This window comes from Pipistrellus kuhlii, unplaced genomic scaffold, assembly GCF_014108245.1.
Source record: "Pipistrellus kuhlii isolate mPipKuh1 unplaced genomic scaffold, mPipKuh1.p scaffold_m20_p_7, whole genome shotgun sequence".
In the NCBI taxonomy this organism is placed as follows: Eukaryota; Metazoa; Chordata; class Mammalia; order Chiroptera; family Vespertilionidae; genus Pipistrellus; species Pipistrellus kuhlii.
The window spans coordinates 10,231,804-10,250,259 of record NW_023425573.1 but is presented as its reverse complement, the minus strand read 5'-3'; the positions used below and the strand labels follow the sequence as shown (position 1 = coordinate 10,250,259).

The 18,456-nt window shown below is 36.6% G+C and overlaps 1 protein-coding gene across 3 annotated transcripts in view; it reads left to right on the top strand.

Moving 5' to 3' along the window:
- The window catches only part of BMPR2 (bone morphogenetic protein receptor type 2), a 97,104-nt gene that overhangs the window by 44,050 nt on the left and 34,598 nt on the right, over nucleotides 1-18,456 (top strand). For 2 of the 3 annotated variants that reach the window (XM_036422276.2, XM_036422277.2), the window contains exons 2-3: nucleotides 1,976-2,146; nucleotides 6,058-6,228. In XM_036422276.2, coding sequence (XP_036278169.1) covers nucleotides 1,976-2,146; nucleotides 6,058-6,228 — 342 coding nt within the window. The remainder of the gene's footprint in view (nucleotides 1-1,975; nucleotides 2,147-6,057; nucleotides 6,229-18,456) is intronic. The other variant, XM_045575427.1, reaches the window with a different exon arrangement.

Genomic DNA, 18,456 nt, shown 5'->3' with positions numbered 1-18,456 from the left:
TTAATTTTTATAATTTGATAAAATTTGCAAATTAGTGGATAATCTAAGGAAATACTGGTATTTAATGTGTAAGATAATCTGAAATATAATTTAGATTGTCATTAAAAGAATTGAATGAGTACATGTGATAAAAATATGGTAGAATCATAATTAGGTTAATACCTTAGAATTATTTTTAGTATATTTTCTGGACATTTAGTTGATATTAATATCTTCTAGAAGACTTCCTGAAGTGGTTTTAGATTGTTGAAATCAAGTCACATTTATTTTTCAGTAATTATCATCTGATTACTAAATTTAATAATTATTGTTTGTGTCCAAAAAAACCATTAGAAGGTACTTAAGAACTCTGTATTATCTACTTGTGAATACCCTGTTGGTCTAGCTCTGAGGTCGGTAAACTGTGGCTTGCGAATCACATGCAGCTCTTGAGTGTGGCTCTTCCACAAAATACCACGGCCTGTGCACATCTATTTTGAAGAAGTGGCGTTAGAATAAGTTTAAGTTTAAAAAATTTGGCTCTCAAAAGAAATTTCAATTGTTGTACTGTTGATATTTAGCTCCGTTGACTAATGAGTTTGCCAACCACTGGTCTAGCTCAACACTTTGAAGGTGCTTTCTGTTGTAATATGACAAGGCTAGGAGTCTAAATTGGCTTGGGCACACAGTTGTGGCTCTTTCATTCTTTCTCCAGAGTTTGGTCCTTAGTTTTTTGGGTTCAGAAACATTTTAATGAATCATCTCCAGTCCTAACTAAGGTACTAGTGAATTAAGCCACACTAAATAAGACACATCCAAAATGAAGAAATAAATCAGAAGCCCATGAGGAATATATTGGCCAAGTGTAATAATTCTGGCTAAACACATTAGGAAAGTCTACTTTAAGAAACCAGCTGTTGCTTTTGAAAACCATTTACTTCTTTGGTATTCTCAGTAATGTTGGTAAATATTTGTTAGCTGATGAATTATGTGGCAAATGTTCTCTTGAAATTAGTTAAATTAATTATGTTTATGAAAAAAAGAATTGATTGGCATTGAAACTAAATTTGGGTTGTCGCTTCAATATAAGGGATATATATTGAACATTTCTTCTTCTGGCTATCATATTGATATTTTTAAAAACCAAAATCATTTACTTTTGATCATTTTTTTAAAAAATCAAAAATTTTTATTGATGGAGACCGAAATCTGGGTATGTGCCTTTGACCAGAATCAAACTGGAACCCTCCCTTCATGAAGCCTGCAGACCAAACTCTTATCTACTGAGCCAAACCGGCTAGGGCAGTAGCCATAGTTTTTAAAAACAAACATGGATGTGAAACATATCAATTGGTTGCCTGCAGCATGCACTCCAACCAGGATGGGATGTGCCTTTGACCGGGAATCGAACCAGAGACCCTCTGGTGCACAATCCAACACTCTAACCATAGAGCACACTGGCCAGGGCTAGAGCATGGATATTTTTAAAATATATATATTTTTATTGATTTCAGAGAGGGAGGGAGAGGGAGAGGGAGATAGAAGCATCGATGATGAGAAAGAATCACTGATTGGCCACCTCCTGCATGCCCCACACTGGGGATTGAACCTGCAACTGAGGCATGTGCCCTTGACTAGAATCAAACCTGGGACCCTTCAGTCCGCAGGCCGATGCTCTATCCACTGAGCCAAATCAGCTAGGGCTATTTTTACATTTCTTTATTCAGACACCAAAACTATTTAATAGGAGAAAGTGGTAATAACTTTTGTAAGAGGGGAGTTGCTTTTGGAAAATGAATTTTCAAGTTTACTTCTTATTTGGAGGTTACACATTAATGGAAAGAAAGAAGTTATTGAATAAATATGAAACTACAAATTTATTTCACCCTTGTTAGGAATTGAGTAGGGAACTTTACAATGCCTTTTAAAAAGACTCTTAATGTTTTGCAAATTTTACCTTAAAATTAATGTCATTCTTTTATTTTCTTTAATTTAGCTTCTCAGAATCAAGAACGTCTATGTGCATTTAAAGATCCTTATCAACAAGACCTTGGGATAGGCGAGAGTCGAATCTCTCATGAAAATGGAACCATATTATGCTCAAAAGGCAGCACCTGCTATGGACTCTGGGAGAAATCAAAAGGGGACATCAATCTTGTAAAACAAGGCAAGTACTACTTTTCTTACATGATATAACGTTGTGTTTTATAAAATTGAAGTTTATCTGAAAAGCATTAAAACTCGCCTGGAAAACAGTATTTTTTTTTTTTTTTAAGAAAAAGTTTTTATTAATTTAAGCTTAGATCCCAATCCCCCAAAGAGAATTCAAATAACAGGATTAACTTAGGTGTAGAACTCCCCCCCCCCCAAAAAAAAACCCCCATCTAAGAACAGTTTGTTTGTTTGTTTGTTTATTTATTTATTTATTTATTTACTTATTTATTGTTCCCATCCCACCCTCTGCCCTTTCCCCACCCCCCATGTCCTCATCCATAGGTGCACAGTTTATGTTCAGTCTCTTCCTACATACCCCTCTCCCCTTTTCCCCAAGAATCGTCAGTTCATTCCCCTTCCATACCTCTGATTCTATTATATTCACCAGTTAATATTGTTCATCAGACCTTTTTTTTAATTTCCTTGGTTTTTAGATTCACTTGTTGATAGTTACGTATTTGTTGTTCATAATTTTTATCTTTATTTATTTTCTCTTCTGAAAGAACCCCCTTCAGCAATTCATATAATTCTGGTTTGGTGGTGATGAACTCCTTTAGCTTTTTTTTTTTATTAGTGAAGCTCTTTATCTGGCCTTCGATTCTGAGTGATAGCATTGCTGGATAGATTATCTTTGGCTGTAGGTTCTTACTATTCATCACCTTGAATATTTCTTGCCATTCCCGTTTGGCCTGCATGGTTTTATGTTGAGAAATCAGCTGACAATCGTATAGGTGCTCCTTTATAGGTAACTACCTGCTTTGCTCTTGCTGCTTTTAATATTCTCTCTTTGTCTTTTGCTCTTGGAATTTTAATTACGATTTGTCTTGGTGTGGTCCTCTTTGGATTCCTTTTGTTTGGAGTTCTGTGCGCTTCCTGGACTTGTAAGTCTAATTCTTTCACCAGGTGGGGGAAGTTTTCTGTCACTATTTCTTTCAGTATGTTTTTGATATCTTGCTCTCTCATATTCTGGGACCCCCATAATTCTGATGTTGGTTCGCTTGAAGTTGTCCCAGAGGTTTCTTACATTATCTTCAATTTTCTGGATTCTCTTGTCTACTTGCTTCTGCGGAGGAGTGTCTTTTGGCTTTTTATGTTCCAAATCTTTGACTTGATTCTTGCGATCTTCCATTCTGTTTTTAGGACTCTGTATAATATTTTTTATTTCAGACAATGTATTCTTTATTTCTTGTTGATCCCTTATCATTTCTCGTTGATTCCTTATTAATTCTAGTTGATCCCTTTTCATATCCTCATAGGTCTTATCGACCTTTTCTAGGAAATTCTTGAAAAACCTTGTAAGCGTAGATTTGAACTCTATATCCAGTCGCTTTTTGTCCTCCATTTCTTTCGTTTGTGATCTATTTTGTTGTTGCATTTTCGCAGCTTCCCTGATGGGGCGGTGTTTCAGGGTGGAGCCTACAGCCTTGGCTTCCGTCAGCCCCGCCCTATGCGGCTCCTGAGTCTCAGGGTCCTTCAGTACTCGCTGCTAGCACCTCTGAGAGAAAGGTGCCCTCGATTTTTGCCTGCTCCCAAACAGTCTAGGCTCTCCCCCAATGAGCCTGGAACTGGGGTTCAGTTCAGTTGGAAGTGGGATTGGAGGTGGCATTCAGAGCAGTCTGGAGCCCCAGTCTCCTTCCTGCCAGGGCAATCCCGTGGCACAGCCAACCGTCCCTTCTCTGCGTGCAATGTGTGCGCCTCCGGGACCTCCTTTTGCCTCTCCCCCGGGGTTCTGCCTTACAGCCCAGCTCCCTATGGATGAGCCTGGGTCCCCGAGGTCTGGCCTAGAACTGGGGTTCAGAGCAGTTGGAACTGGGGCCCAGCACAGTCGGAGCTTTTATCTCCTTCCGGCTAGGGAACGCCAGCCAGGCACTCAGCCTCCCTCCTCTCCGGCTCCATCCTCTGCGCGCACGTGCTGCGTGTCTCCGTACCTTAGGCTTTTACAGCTCCTCCGCGCTTCCTTCTGGTTTTCTCCTTGCTTCTCGTAGAATTTCCAGTTAGTCGATTTTCCTGTAGTTCTGAGTAATGTCCATTTTATATTTTAGTTGTATTTTATTGAAATTGTTGTGTGCGGCTGCGGCTAGGTGTTTACCTGTGCAGCCATCTTGGATTCTCCCTGTCATCAGGAAAACAGTAATTTAGAAGTATATATCCATGTATATAGTCACTCACAAACACAAATTTGTAAATGGACTTGATTTTTAGATGATTTTAATAAGATATTTTTTATTATAATAATATTAATATAGCCTTATTTGTATGAAATTTAGAAAATACAGGAACCTAAGAGAAATAAACACATACAATTCCATACTCCTAAGAATTTTTTTAAACTCTATTAATTTATTCTAGTAGGTGTGTTTTCTGTGTTCTTCTATGTTTATATATGTGTGTACTTTTTGTTACCCAAAGTTAGGGTAAACTGTATAAATGATTTCACACCCAATTATTTTCTTTTATTAAAAAAAAAATATTTTATTGATATTTTAGAGAGAGGAAGGGAGAGGGATAGTTAGAAACATCAATGAGAGAGAAACATCAATCAGCTGCCTCCTGCACACACCCCCCCCCCCCCCCACTGGGGATGTGCCCACAACCAAGGTACATGCCCTTGACCGGAATTGAACCTGGGACCCTTCAGTCTGCAGGCCGATGCTCTACCAGGGGTCCTCAAACTTTTTAAAGTGGGGGCCAGATCACGGTCCCTCAGAGAGCTGGAGGGCCGGACTATATGAACTACTAATTCCTACTGTAACACCTCGGCTGCGCTCACTGCCCAACAAACCTGGCGGGCCGGATCAGACTCCTCTGCGGGCCGCATGTGGCCCGCGGGCTGTAGTTTGAAGACGCCTGCGAGTCTAGCCACTGAGCCAAGCCAGTTAGGGCCAGTTATTTAAAAAAAAAATATATATTTTTTTAATGATTGATTTGGGAAAGAGAGAAATGTATTTGTTGTTCCACTCGTTTATACATTCATTGGTTGAGTCTGGAATGTGCCCTGACCCAGAATCAAACAGATTTCCTTGGCCTGTCTGGACAATGATCTAACTCAGTGGTCGGCAAACTGCAGCTTGCCAGCCACATGTGGCTCGCGAGCCGTGGTTTGCTGCTCTGTTGACTAATGTGTTTGCCAACCACTGTTCTAACCAACTGAGTACCCGGCCAATTTTTTTTTTTTATCTTGTTATATCATGAATGTTTCCCCAAGACTGTGTGTGTATATGTATATATATAAAATATTTTTAACCTCTGCACAGTATTTCATTGAATACACTTATGGCAGTTTACTTACACATTACTCTGTTGGTCATTATGTTGTTTTCTGGTTTTCACTGTAATACATACTACTTCAGTGAAAATCTTCGAAGATAAATCTTTGACCTTATCTAATTTTTCTTTGGAATAGATACCTCGAAGTAGAATTATTAGATTTTAAAACATGAATATTTTAAAGGCTGTTCAGAAAAATTGCCATGTGGTTTTCTAAAATGCTATATACATTTACATTCCCTCCAATATTGAGTGAGAGTGTCATTGAATCCTTGTTATAGTAGTATATTATTACTTTTTAAACTTAGATAAGTTTAATGTAGACAAAAATGAAATTTTACTGTTGCTTTAATAATTCTTATATTAATGATTTAGTTAAACATTTTGTTGTTGACTCCCCCACCCCATGAAATGCCTCTTTAAATTTTGCCATTTTCCTGTTATTTAAAAAAAATTGTATTCTATTGATGTGCAAAAGTATTTTATAACTGATACATACTCTCACATTGATTGCAATTATTTCTTAGTTTGTTGTTTTCATTTTCTTTTGTTTATCATATTGGTCCTTAACATGCTTACATTTATATCAATTTGTAGGTTGTTGGTCTCACATTGGAGATCCTGAAGAGTGTCTCCATGAAGAATGCATTGTAACTACCACCCCTCCTTCAATTCAGAATGGGACATATCGTTTCTGCTGCTGTAGCACAGACTTGTGTAATGTCAACTTTACTGAGAATTTTCCACCTCCAGATACAACACCACTAAGTAAGTAGCTAAAGTAACTTACTTTTCCTTGTAATTCCTTTCTCCAAAGATTTGCAAAATTAAAAAATATATACAAACAGCCATAGCCGATTTTGTTCAGTGGATAGAGCAATTGGCCTGTGGACTGAAGGATCCCAGGTTCGATCCCAATCAAGGACATGGACCTCAGTTGCTGGCTCCTCCCTGGCCCGGGCCCCTGGTCACTGCATGGACAGGAGACAACCAGTCTATGTGTGTTTCTCACGTCATATTTTTCTCTTATCTTTCCTTCTCTTTTCCATTCTCTCTAAAAATCAATGGGAAAATACCCTTAAGTGAGGATTAAAAACACACACACACACACACACACACACACACACACACACACTTTTCCCCCCAAGCATTCACATTTGGCAGAAGTGAGAGGGAGAGTTCCAGCATCGTGAGACTATATTTAGGTAACACCTGAAATGCAAAAGCAGTGCACTGGGATTACCAAGGATTTGGTATATTACCAAGTGAATTAACATATTGTACGTTCCTGCCCCTGTGGAGGAGAATTTGGCAATATTAAGAAAACTGCATGTGTTTACTCTTTCATCCAGTACTCCCATTTGTTAAGAATTTGAAGATACACCTCCACTAATATGAAAATACATGTGCATAATGTTATCCATTGCAGTATTATTTATAACTGCATAATATTGCACAATATCCACCATCACATTTCCTTGCCTTCTCACTTGCACATTCAGTAGGGTCAAACCCAGTAGCTATGAAGAAATGTATGGATGGCTGAGAATAACAAGATATAGCTCTCTTCCCTCAGAAAAATGTTGTTTTGTGTGTTTTTTCCCATCCACAGTTGCAGGTGAAGATCATGAGATACATAAGTGGTATAAACCAAAGCATATGGTAGCAGTGCATCTTTTTTCTTTTTTAGCAGTGGATCTTTAAGATTAATGTAGGGAAGTAGGGAAAACCTGACAGACTAACCTAACCACATGACCATAAGTGAATGTATTTTGCTGAGCCACAAAATTTCACATTAAAATCATTCAAGGAGCTGAAACCGGTTTGGCTCAGTGGATAGAGCATCGCCTGCGGATGCCCAGGTTCGATTCCGATCAAGGGCATGTGCCTTGGTTCCAGCACATCCCCAATGGGAGGTGTGCAAGAGGCAGCTGATCGACGATTCTCTCTTATCAATGTTTTTAACTCTCTATCCCTCTCTCTTCCTCTCTGTAAAAAATCAATAAAATATATTTTTTAAAAATCATTCAAGGATTACTTTGATGTAGAGTTATGGGATTAGAGCAAGGTTACTCCATTTCCCTCCAGTTCTAAATATATATTTTTTAAATTACAGATTTTGTGTAGTCTTAAAAACTACCTTACATAGTTTTTTTAAATTTTTTTTAAAGCTAATTAGGGCACAAGTAAATGAAATATCCATAGACTATTTATTCTGGCTTTCCTAAACCAGAATTAACAGAATGGGAAGTCTACTGATGCTTTTTGTTGAAATATAAATGAAATGTCTGTTTAAAAATAATTAAATAATTATTTATTAAAGTTGGAAAAAGGTATGTGAACATTGTTATGTACCATGAAAGTAAGGTTCGCTTTGGACTGTAAATCACCAATGACTTCTGCCACTAGCTATCTGTTCTTAAAAAAAGCTTTTTCCTCCAATCTCAGCATCTGAAGTAGATTATACATGTTGTTTTCTTCCATTTAGAAGAATTATTAGCCTTTAAAATAAAAAGGGAAATAATGGAAAAAGAACTTCTGATATTTAAAAATAGATGCCAGTTATTTTGTTGATCTGAAGTTCAGGTCTGAGGTTTTCATCAGAGTCCTTATAGCATATGTTCAGCCAGAAACCATATTATCAGATAATTCTCCAAGACAAAACTGACTATAAGTGAGGAGATTTATGGATTGATAACTCATATTCTAGGTCTTAATACTTCAATTATTTTTTTTTTAAAGATTTCCTTTTATACTGGCAACTTTAAAAAATACTTGCCAGTAGTTCTGTGCCTATTTAGAATATAGTTAGAAGTAGACCTGAATCTGGACATAATTTTGGAATTAAGGAGATGAGGTAATTTTCTTCTTTTGAGATTTTATTTTCTGAAACCCTGTCTTTTTTCTTAGAAAACCATTCCTCTTTGTATCCAGTATGACGTAGTAACTTTTTCAGGCACTGTTCTTCCTTTCCCCATCAACAAGTTCTGTTTCCCCCTGGCCTTAAGATACTAGTGTTAGATATTTATTTAATGGGTTTTGCTTCATAAAATACTTGAAGTAAACGTAAGATTCTTAGAAAATATTATTCCAGATGGGATGAATCTAGTAATGAAATTTTAATTCAATTCACTTTATCAGGATTATAGTTACTAGAATGAGCAGTCTTTTTTAAGTAAACATAAAGGGAACTCAGGCATTTAATATATAGTGGAGTCAATACTAAGTAGCATTTTTGAGTACTCAGTGTGTGCCTGCAGTGTTCTTCTATATGCCTTAAACCTTTCTACTTACCCTTATGGAAGCATATGAGATGATTACTCTTACGTTTTTATTTTATGTTGAGAACACCAAGGCACAGATATATAATTTACCAAGTCATACAGCTAATAAGTGGTAGAGCCAAAATTAAAACCTGGATGTTTTAATTTTATTACACTCCAGAGTATGTGTAATATAAATAGGGGAACTGTTTATATTTGTTTGTTCATTCATTTGTGAGGGAGAGAAAAAAGATATTTTGAAAATACTTGATTACATTTCCTAAAATTCAAGGACCACCTCATGATTTTTTTCACATTACAAATGTTTTCTATATTTATATTACACATTATTTAGTATTTTTGTTCAAGCATCTCATTAAAAAGTATATACTTTAAAGGGAAACTTTTCATCATACTTTAAATGTAAAGCAAATACCATAAATAGAGGGTAACTTTAAAAAGTATTTAATTAAAAATATGTAAAATTAAAACAAAACCCTCTAATTAACTAGCTAGATATTGTTGCTTGCCAAATTATCTGATACTTAAAGTTCCTTTTCTCTGTTAAAAGGGAGAATAACAAATGTTTGAGAGTTGTAGAGATCCACAGTTACCAAGTTGAGATTTTTTCCACCTCAGTAAGTGGACAAAAGAAAGAAAACTAACTCTTACTGATACATGTCCACATACTGCCTAAAACCAGAAATCTGACATGTTAGAAAGTGAACTGTTCCCTGCCAGTGTGGATTAGTGGTTGAGTGTGGACCCATGACCAGGAGATCACCGTTCGATTCTCAGTCAGGGCACATGCCTGCGTTTCAGGCATGATCCCAAGTAAGGGGTGTAGTCTGCGTTGGTGGTATAGTGGTGAGCATAGCTGCCTTCCAAGTAAGGGGTGTGCAAGAGGCAGCCCATAGATGATTCTCTGTCATTGTTGATGTTTTTCTCTTTTCATCATCCTTCCTTTCGCTGAAATAAATAAAAACATTATTTTTAAAAAGGAAAATGAACTATATTATTCTGAGTCTCTTCCAACCATGAGAGACTTTGCAGTACCTTTACTGTTTAAAAAGAAAGTCAGCCTTTAGTTTAAGTTCATGAATTTATATCTACAGTATTCTTTTACCTGCTTAATTCATCCTAATGTGTTTGTAACCTTCCAGAGTATGAAAGGAATTTATAATATTGCAAGATTTAGACACTATTTTGTAACATTTCTTGATAAGATTTCTGGAGTTGGTATAATTAACCTCCTTAACTATAAAATAAACAAAATAACCAAGTTAGAAAAGCTGGCAAAAATTTTTGTCTTTTAAAAAAGACAAATTAAATAAACCCAGTTCATTGCATTTAGTGTTAAAGGCTTTTGCATGAACATAGTATAAAAATATACTTTTATTTTAAAAGAAAATTATTCATTAAGTTGATGAGGAGAGATTGAATTGCATCTAGAACTGGGTTTAAGAAATCATATTCTAATTTATGCTGTGCTGTTAAGATTAGAAATTCTGATTCCACTGTCTGGCAGCAAATGTCTTCATCTCACACCAAGCTGGAAAAGAGAGCCTATAAAGAAGCTGATATTGGCATAGGGCCACAGATAGGTTTGTAGCTAATGTGAATACAGAGTGATTTTTCAGTTTTCACTGCTTCTGATTGCTTTAAAGCAATTGAATAGATAGAAAATGGCTAAGTATAGCTAGAAAAAGACTTTGCTTAGTACTTTATGAAGCATTTTAGCAAGAGGCAAAATAAAGTGTTTCTTTTTATACTTGTTAAAAATATTAGAAGAGGCCCTAACTGGTTTGGCTCAGTGGATAGAGCATTGGCCTGTGGACTCAGGGGTCCCGGGTTCAATTCCAGTCAAGGGCATGTACCTTGGTTGCGGGCACATCCCCAGTAGAGGGTGTGTAGAAAATAGCTGATTGATGTTTCTCTCTCATTGATGTTTCTAACTCTCTCTCCCTCTCTGTAAAAAATCAATAAAATATATTTTAAAAATATTAGAGGAGAATGTACAAGAGAAATAGAGAAGAGTATGTATCCATTAAAGATATTCTTTAGTATATCTTGCAGTAGTAGCAAGATTCTATTTACACATTACGTAGTGTTGATCAGATAGTTTTCATTCTGAAGTTTTGTTAGCTCTGTGCTATTGAATATCAATTCCGCCCCATACCTACCTGCTTTGCTTCTTTTTTCTCAAAAAAAGAGAGTGTAGGGGAGGGAGGAAAAGTGAGAGAAAGAAACATCATTGTGAGAAAGATATGTGTATTGGATGCTTCCCAGACTTGCCCCAGGGCCTGGAATAGGACCTGCAGCCTAGGTACGTGCCCTTGACTGAGAATCAAACACTCAACTCATGGGTGTGTTGGCTGCACTCTCTCCATTGAGTCACACTGACTAAGGCAGTAATTTTTCTTTTTTTGTAGGTTAGTGTTTTTAGTTGTTGATTTTTGAAAGTGTTGGATCTATCAAAATATTGGAGCTATTGAACAATCACTCATTTAAAAAGATCAGTGTGATTTGTTTTGCAATTTGATATAAAATATTTTTTTAACTTGAATTGCTTTGATCTCACCTTTACCTCACAAAGATTGTAACTAAGGTGTGTTTTTTTTGTTTTTTTTTTGAAAACAATGAAAGAGTTAGACTGAAAATAAAACTTCCTGCAGTTGCTTCATCTCTTTTAAGCAGGACATGTGGATGCCTCTAGGACAGGTTTTCAGACAGAAATGTAATAAACAGGGACAAAGAAGGGAACGTAAAATAGAAGGTTAAGTTGAAAAGAGGGCTTAGTTAAAGAAGATCTAATGAGATGGGAATGAGCAGTGCCTGTGTTGGGGAATGATACAGTCCCAGCAACAATACTAGTAGTTCTACACTCCGTTTGCCTCAGCACAGCCCTAGGTTTTCTGTTACTTTAACTCTCTACTCTTAACACATAAGGAGTGGGATTTGTAGGAACTGAGCATTTATTTATGGACAGTTTGGGTTCGAATCATCAGTGATGATCTGATGAAAACACTATTCCTTTTACTGTCCTTTTATGGATGTGTATGTTTAGAAGGTCCCTTTTAAAGAATTGTCAAATAAATATGTGCTTTGAGGGCAGGGGATAACAGAACAACCCGGAAACTATGGGAGATATGAATTTTAAGGATTCTGATGGTTTCAGATAAAGGTTTCATCCGCTATCTGAAAGTATAGTGTTGCTATGATATATTTTGTAAGCCAAAATGGTGTAAAGCAAAGAAGCAATTACCTTAGGACACATCTTGCTGCTGACAGATGCACAAAATGAATCGAGGTAAAGCACAGATGTCCACAGACATGGTTCAGAGCTGTGGCAGTTGATGCTGAGCAGGAGGTCGGCAGTGCCACTCTCCGCTCAGGTTTGCGCTGTCTCTATAACGGCTCACTGCACAACAAGTGCTGGCCTCTGTATTCACTCCATAGTCCATAGAAGTGAAAACCCTCTTCAGATTTCTATTGGTTAATGAAAACAGGTATTAATGCAAATATTTTGTAAAAGTGGACTGGCATAAAGCAGACTTTCAAAAAGCTTTCATTTCTGCTCAGTCCTTATCCAAGAGTGCATCTTTTATTAACTCCAGCTTTCTTGGCTCCTAGCTGCTGCCACTGCTCCCCCAAAATTAGAAACAGCAAGAGGATGTGCAGTCTTTTCATTTGCCTACTTTGTTTAATATTTGTCTCTTACCAACAAAATTGGATACTTTAAAAGTCCTAAAAAGAACAAACTAAATACATTCATTTATGGAATGTTTCTATGATGCTTAATAGGGATTAGCTTTAGTGATTATTTAAATAGCATTATAAATTTCAAGTTCATTACAAGGAAAAATAATTGCATTTGTTACATAGAAAAGAAACCCTGAATGGATTTTATCTGCACACAACAGCATGGTTAAATCTTCAAAGCATTATTAAACAAAAGCAAGGCACATAAATTCCATTTACATAGAACTCAGACATAGGCAAACCTAAGCATACAGAAAATGTAATACTATTAAGAAAAGTGAGAAAATGATTAGCATAAGTCCGAATAGTGGCTATTTCTGGGGAGGAGAAAAGCTGTTATAACCAAGAAGGAGCAGGTAGGTGGGAAGGTGGTTTTGGGGATTATTGATGTTCTATTTCTTGGCCCAGGTGGTAGCTGTGTGAGTGTTTATTTACTTCAAAATAATTTACTAAACTGTACATTTGTATTATAAACACTTTTATGTGTAGGGCTTATGTTTTATAATTTAAAATGCTTTGAAAGAAGGAACAATATGGGGAAAACTAGAAAAAGGTAATTATTTTTTTTCTACATGTAGACATGCTTTCCTTATCAAGTGAGTGCAAGTTATCATAATTTAGAGAATATCAAATGGGGGATGTAGTTATCTGTACAGTGACAAGCATAATTTTTGGTCTAGTCAGCAAATAACTGGAAAATATAACTTCAATTTAAAAAAATATATATATTTTATTGATTTTTCACAGAGAGGAAGGGAGAGAGATAGAGAGCTAGAAACGTCGTCGATGAGAGAGAAACATCAACCAGCTGCCTCTTGCACACCCCCTACTGGGGATTTGCCTTCAACCCAGGTACATGCCCTTGACTGGAATCGAACCTGGGACCCTTCAATCCGCAGACTGATGCTCTACCACTGAGCCAAACCGGTTTCGGCTATAACTCCAATTTTTTTTCTATTTTTTTATTTATTAAATTATTATCTGTGTACATATTTTAACATTGCCCCCCCCCCCCCATACATACCCTCCCTCCCCAGAGTTTTGTGTCCATTGGTTGTACTTATATGCATGTATACAAGTCCTTCGGTTGATCTCTTATCTCCCCCAGATCTCCCTACTCTCCCCGCTGTAATTTTATAGTCTGCTTGTTGCTTTACTGTCTTTATATCTATCTTTTGGTTTGTCTATAACTTCAATTTTTTATAGTCAAATTATTTCATGGTTATTTTGTGAGAATAATGGTTTTTAGGATGATACTTTTTAGGTATCATTTTTATGTAGACCAGTTAGGAAATTTGACTAGGGATCTCTGAATGATTTAATTCTTTGTCTTGATTCTGTATTCTGAGTATTTTTATGTGATTTTAATAATGAATATTGTAGTGATTAGATTTCTATTTTTCTAATGTTAATGGATTTAAAAAAAAAAGTAGCATCGGCTGCACATTAATCTTTATCTTCTATTTTTTGTTTTTACTAAAAATTCTTAATCTATTTTACTTAAGTGCTATTTTTATACTTACTTAATGACTTTATTCTGTTGAAATATAATTAACTTTGTTAGTTTTAATCCATTCTTTAATAAAAGAAGCATAATGCTGAAATTCAATCTCTTTTCATCACAAAACACCTATTTAAAAAAATTATAAATCTTACTAAGCTAGAAGTTAATAAGAAAGCTTGGCATTGAATGTTTTTCCTGTTTTCTTTAAATTTTTTTTTTAATTTTTTAATTCAGACTGTTTCTCTTCCTCTGTCTCTCCCTTAGTTTTCCATTTTATAATTCCACCATAAAATGTCTGGATTTAGGAGATTATGGACTGTTTTGTTTTTTGTTGTTGTTTGTTTCTTACAAACAAAGTCTATTCATAATGATTGAGGCAAGTTAAATTTAAAAGTCTTAAGTAGTATTAAATACCAACTTGAAAAAAAAGAGATATGCCTCCTCTTAATATGTTTTTAGGACATTAAACATAAACATTACTGTGATCATAATTGCTGTACATTTGCCATTCTAAACATAGTAATGAAAATAAAATTGTTTATTTCTCATAGAAATATTTGTTCAAAACATTGAACTGTGTAATATATCATTATCAGAGAAACAATATTTAGCAATCTGAATTATTTTGCTAAGGAATTCAACTCCAATCACATTGTTTTGATTTTAATGTTTTTCCTCTAGTTTTATGAAAAGTACATTGCTAAAAAAATTAAAAACAAAAACAAATTCCTAATTTGCTTTTTCATACAGAGTTGTAAAAGATTTAGGAGCCAAATAAGCATCATTTATTTAAGATTTCTTTTGTTGCTTGCTGCACATGCCACAATGTGGTTCTTTCTTTAACACAGACCCAGACAAAGGCTGAGTGTAGCAAGGAAGCAAACACTAAGCCTCCAGGAGTGGCCCCTGCCTGGCTCCAGGATTTGTAAACAGAAACATCCCAGGCTCCAATGAGGCAGACAGCAGTTCCCTGTCTGTTCTGCCTTCAGGAAGTGCTTGCTTGTACAATCTGAGCCATTGCACGCAGGCATACATAGCAGTGTTTACATTTGGCTGAGTATTTAACTGAGAAAGCTAATAGGGAGGAAGGAGAGGGTTTATTAGAGCTAGGGGAACAAAACAATTTCAGATATAGCGTATATATAGCATATATGCAAAAAAGGAAAGAATTTTAAAAAAGAAAAAAAAATAAAAGTTAGGAGTTTTCTGGTAAAGGCCTCTTTTATTGCACACATATATGAATACATTGAAATGTTTTTTTCTGGCAGTTTTTCAGAGGTCTCATATTTTTAGATCATGTGACACCTCCTGTAAAGTTTTCCATTTGAAATATTTAACCACTAGCATGTGTGTTTTTTTTTTTTTTTAAATATGTTTAAAGATCTACTTAACACTTTTTCATCCTCCCTGTATATGAATTAATATTTTCTACTTCAGATTGTGGGTTAATTAATATTTTTACGTAAAAGTTATGTTGCATTTTCTTTCTTTTTTAAAAAATATGAGAGTTAAAAACATCAGCTGCCTCCTGCACACCTCCTACTGGGGATGTGCCCACAACCAAGGTACATGCCCTTGACCGGAATCGAACCTGGGACCTTTCAGTCCGTAGGCCGACACTCTATCCACCGAGCCAAACCGGTTAGGGCTGTTGCATTTTCTTTGTAAATTTTGGGAATAAAAGTAAAGAGAAAATGAGGTTTCAAGAAACATTAAAAGAGTTATACAGAATTTTGGGATTAGAAGGACCTAAAGTCACCTAGCATAACCAATTTAAAAAAATTTTTTTTATTGATTTTTTACAGAGAGGAAGAGAGGGATAGAGAGTTAGAAACATTGAGGAGAGAGAATCATCGATCAGCTGCCTCTTGCACACCCCCTACTGGGGATGTGCCTGCAACCAAGGTACATGCCCTTGACTGGAATTGAACTTGGGACCCTTGAGTCCGCAGGCCGATGCTATCCACTGAGCCAAACTGGTTTCAGCAGCATAACCAATTTTTTAAAAATAGTTTAATGTGGGGGGGGGGCAGGCAGTGGTGGGGAAGAAAAATAGTTTAATGTATTTTAATAGCAAAGTTATAGGAACAGCATAGAAGAAAAACATTAAAAACATCTACTTGCTTGTAGGAAAACTCAGGAAAGTATAGTGAATGGACAGAATCTATGTTATGATAAAAATGCTACTTAGTTACTGTCATTAAGAAATTCACTTGTTTTTAAAAATCCAGTTGTTGGCATTCTCTAGAAACATTTATGGGAGTCAGGGTGTGTGTGTTACAGGTGCAACTTGGGGTCAAAATTTTCTCTTGTGCCTCTGCTGTATGCTTTGCAGTTTTGGTCTGCTGCCTGTGCAAAGCAACTCAGAATCTTGTTAGAAACAGAATAGGTCCACTTTGAGATAGTTCTGTGGTTACATAGTTGACCTTCCATATTCCTAGGTTTTACAACTGCAGATTTAACCAACCATGGATCAAAAACAGTATTTTCTGTCTACTGTCTTTGGAACACTCACTAATTGGATCATGTTATTCTTTCTAGCTACAAATCTATTTTTCTACATGAAGACAACTATTGTATGCTCTTAAATTTTCTCTTTTTGTATACCAGACACTTCCATTTTTCTCTACCTATCACATTTCAGTGTTCTCATACCTTCATGTCTTCTGGACAAACTCCAGTTTGTGGACATTCATCCTAAGGGGTGTTTCTCTGGGCATGATCTGATTCATGGAAGGAACTAACACATAAAATGGTATACCGGCTCATAATAGCCCTGTGATTTAGATATGTGTGTTCCCTTTGGCTCAGACAGGTGAAGAAATTTTCTGAAGGTCATACAGTAAGTGGAAGAACTGAGTTTTATTTTGTTTTATTGTTTCTTAAAGATATTTTATTGATTTCAGAGATGGAGGGGAAGGGAGAGAGAGGTAGAAACATCAATAATGAAAGAGAATCATTGATAGGCTGCCTCCTGCATACACCCCAACTTCCCACTGGAGATTGAGCCTGTAACCTGGGCATGTGCCCTTGATTGGAATCAAACCCAGGACCCCTCAGTCTGCAGGCCAACACTCTATCCACTAAGCCAAACCAGTGAGGGTGAAGAACTGAGTTTTAAGTCTAGTTCAGGCTTAATTGCCAGCAAAGCCACACTCTTTTAATCTTTATATTAATATTGGTAAACATAACTACTATTATTGCATAGATAATATATTCTCAACACTATACTAAGTACTCAGATTTCCATCTAAGCTTCATAGAAGATTTGTGAGGTAGAGATTATTATTTTTACAAATGTGAGAATTGAACATCAGAAATGTCAAATACCAGTAACTTGCTAAAGGCCACTGAGAGAGTGGTGTAGAGTCAAGATTTAAAACCAAATGTGAGCCCAGCAGAGTGGCTCAGTTGGTTGAGCATCGCCCCATGAGCCGAAGGTCACTGGTTTGACTCCTGATCGGGGTATATGCTCAGGTTGTGGGCTCAATCCCCAGTAGGGGGTGCACAGGACTCAACCAATTAATGTTTCTCTCACATTGATGTTTCTGTTTCTCTGTACCTCTTCCTTCCTCTCTCTAAAATCAATAAAAACTTATTTTAAAAAGACACCAAATGTAATTCCAAGACTATTCTGTTAAATATACTGTTCTGTCTGTGCTGTTCCATGATGTAGTAAATAATAAAAGCACAATATGCTAATTAGACTCAATGTCCTTCTGGATGACTTTTGAACGAAGCTGGGTTTTTGAGGGAAGCCCAGGTCTCAGGTGCCTGCTGGTGGCCAGAGGGAAGCCCAGTCCTGGGTGCCAGAGGGAAGCCGGTGCTGGCCGGGGGTGGGGGGGGGGGGGGTAGGGGGGCCCTGCTCTTGCACAAATGTTGTGTATCAGGCCTCTAGTGTTTTAATAATTAGAAATGTAACTAACAGGTATTTCAGTGTTCTAAATGTATATAATTTCCTATATAATAAAAGGCTAATATGCAAATCAACAGAATGGCAAAATGTCTGGTCCCTATGATGCACACTGACCACCAGAGGGCAGACGCTCAATGCAGGAGCTTCCCCCTTGTGGTCAGTGCACTCCCACATGGGGAGCGCTGCTCAGCCGGAAGTCAGACTTATGGTGATCGCAGTGGCGGTGGCGGGAGCCTCTCCCACCTCGTGGCTGCCCTAAGGAAGTCCGACTGCCAATTTAGGCCCTCTCCCAAACATCCCCCGAGGGTTCCCGGACTGCGAGAGGGTGCTGGCCAGGCTGAAGGACCCCCCTGAATGCATGAATTTTGTGCTCCGGGCCTCTAGTATAAAAACAGTCTACATGAAGTATACTTTTCAATAATTACAAATTTATTAATTTTTTAGTCCTTTGATGCAAAAACATTGCAGATTTGACTAATAGTGATACAGTCTTCCTGTCACTATTTAACAACATACTAAAAAAAAGCATAGCTATATTTTTACATTAAAAA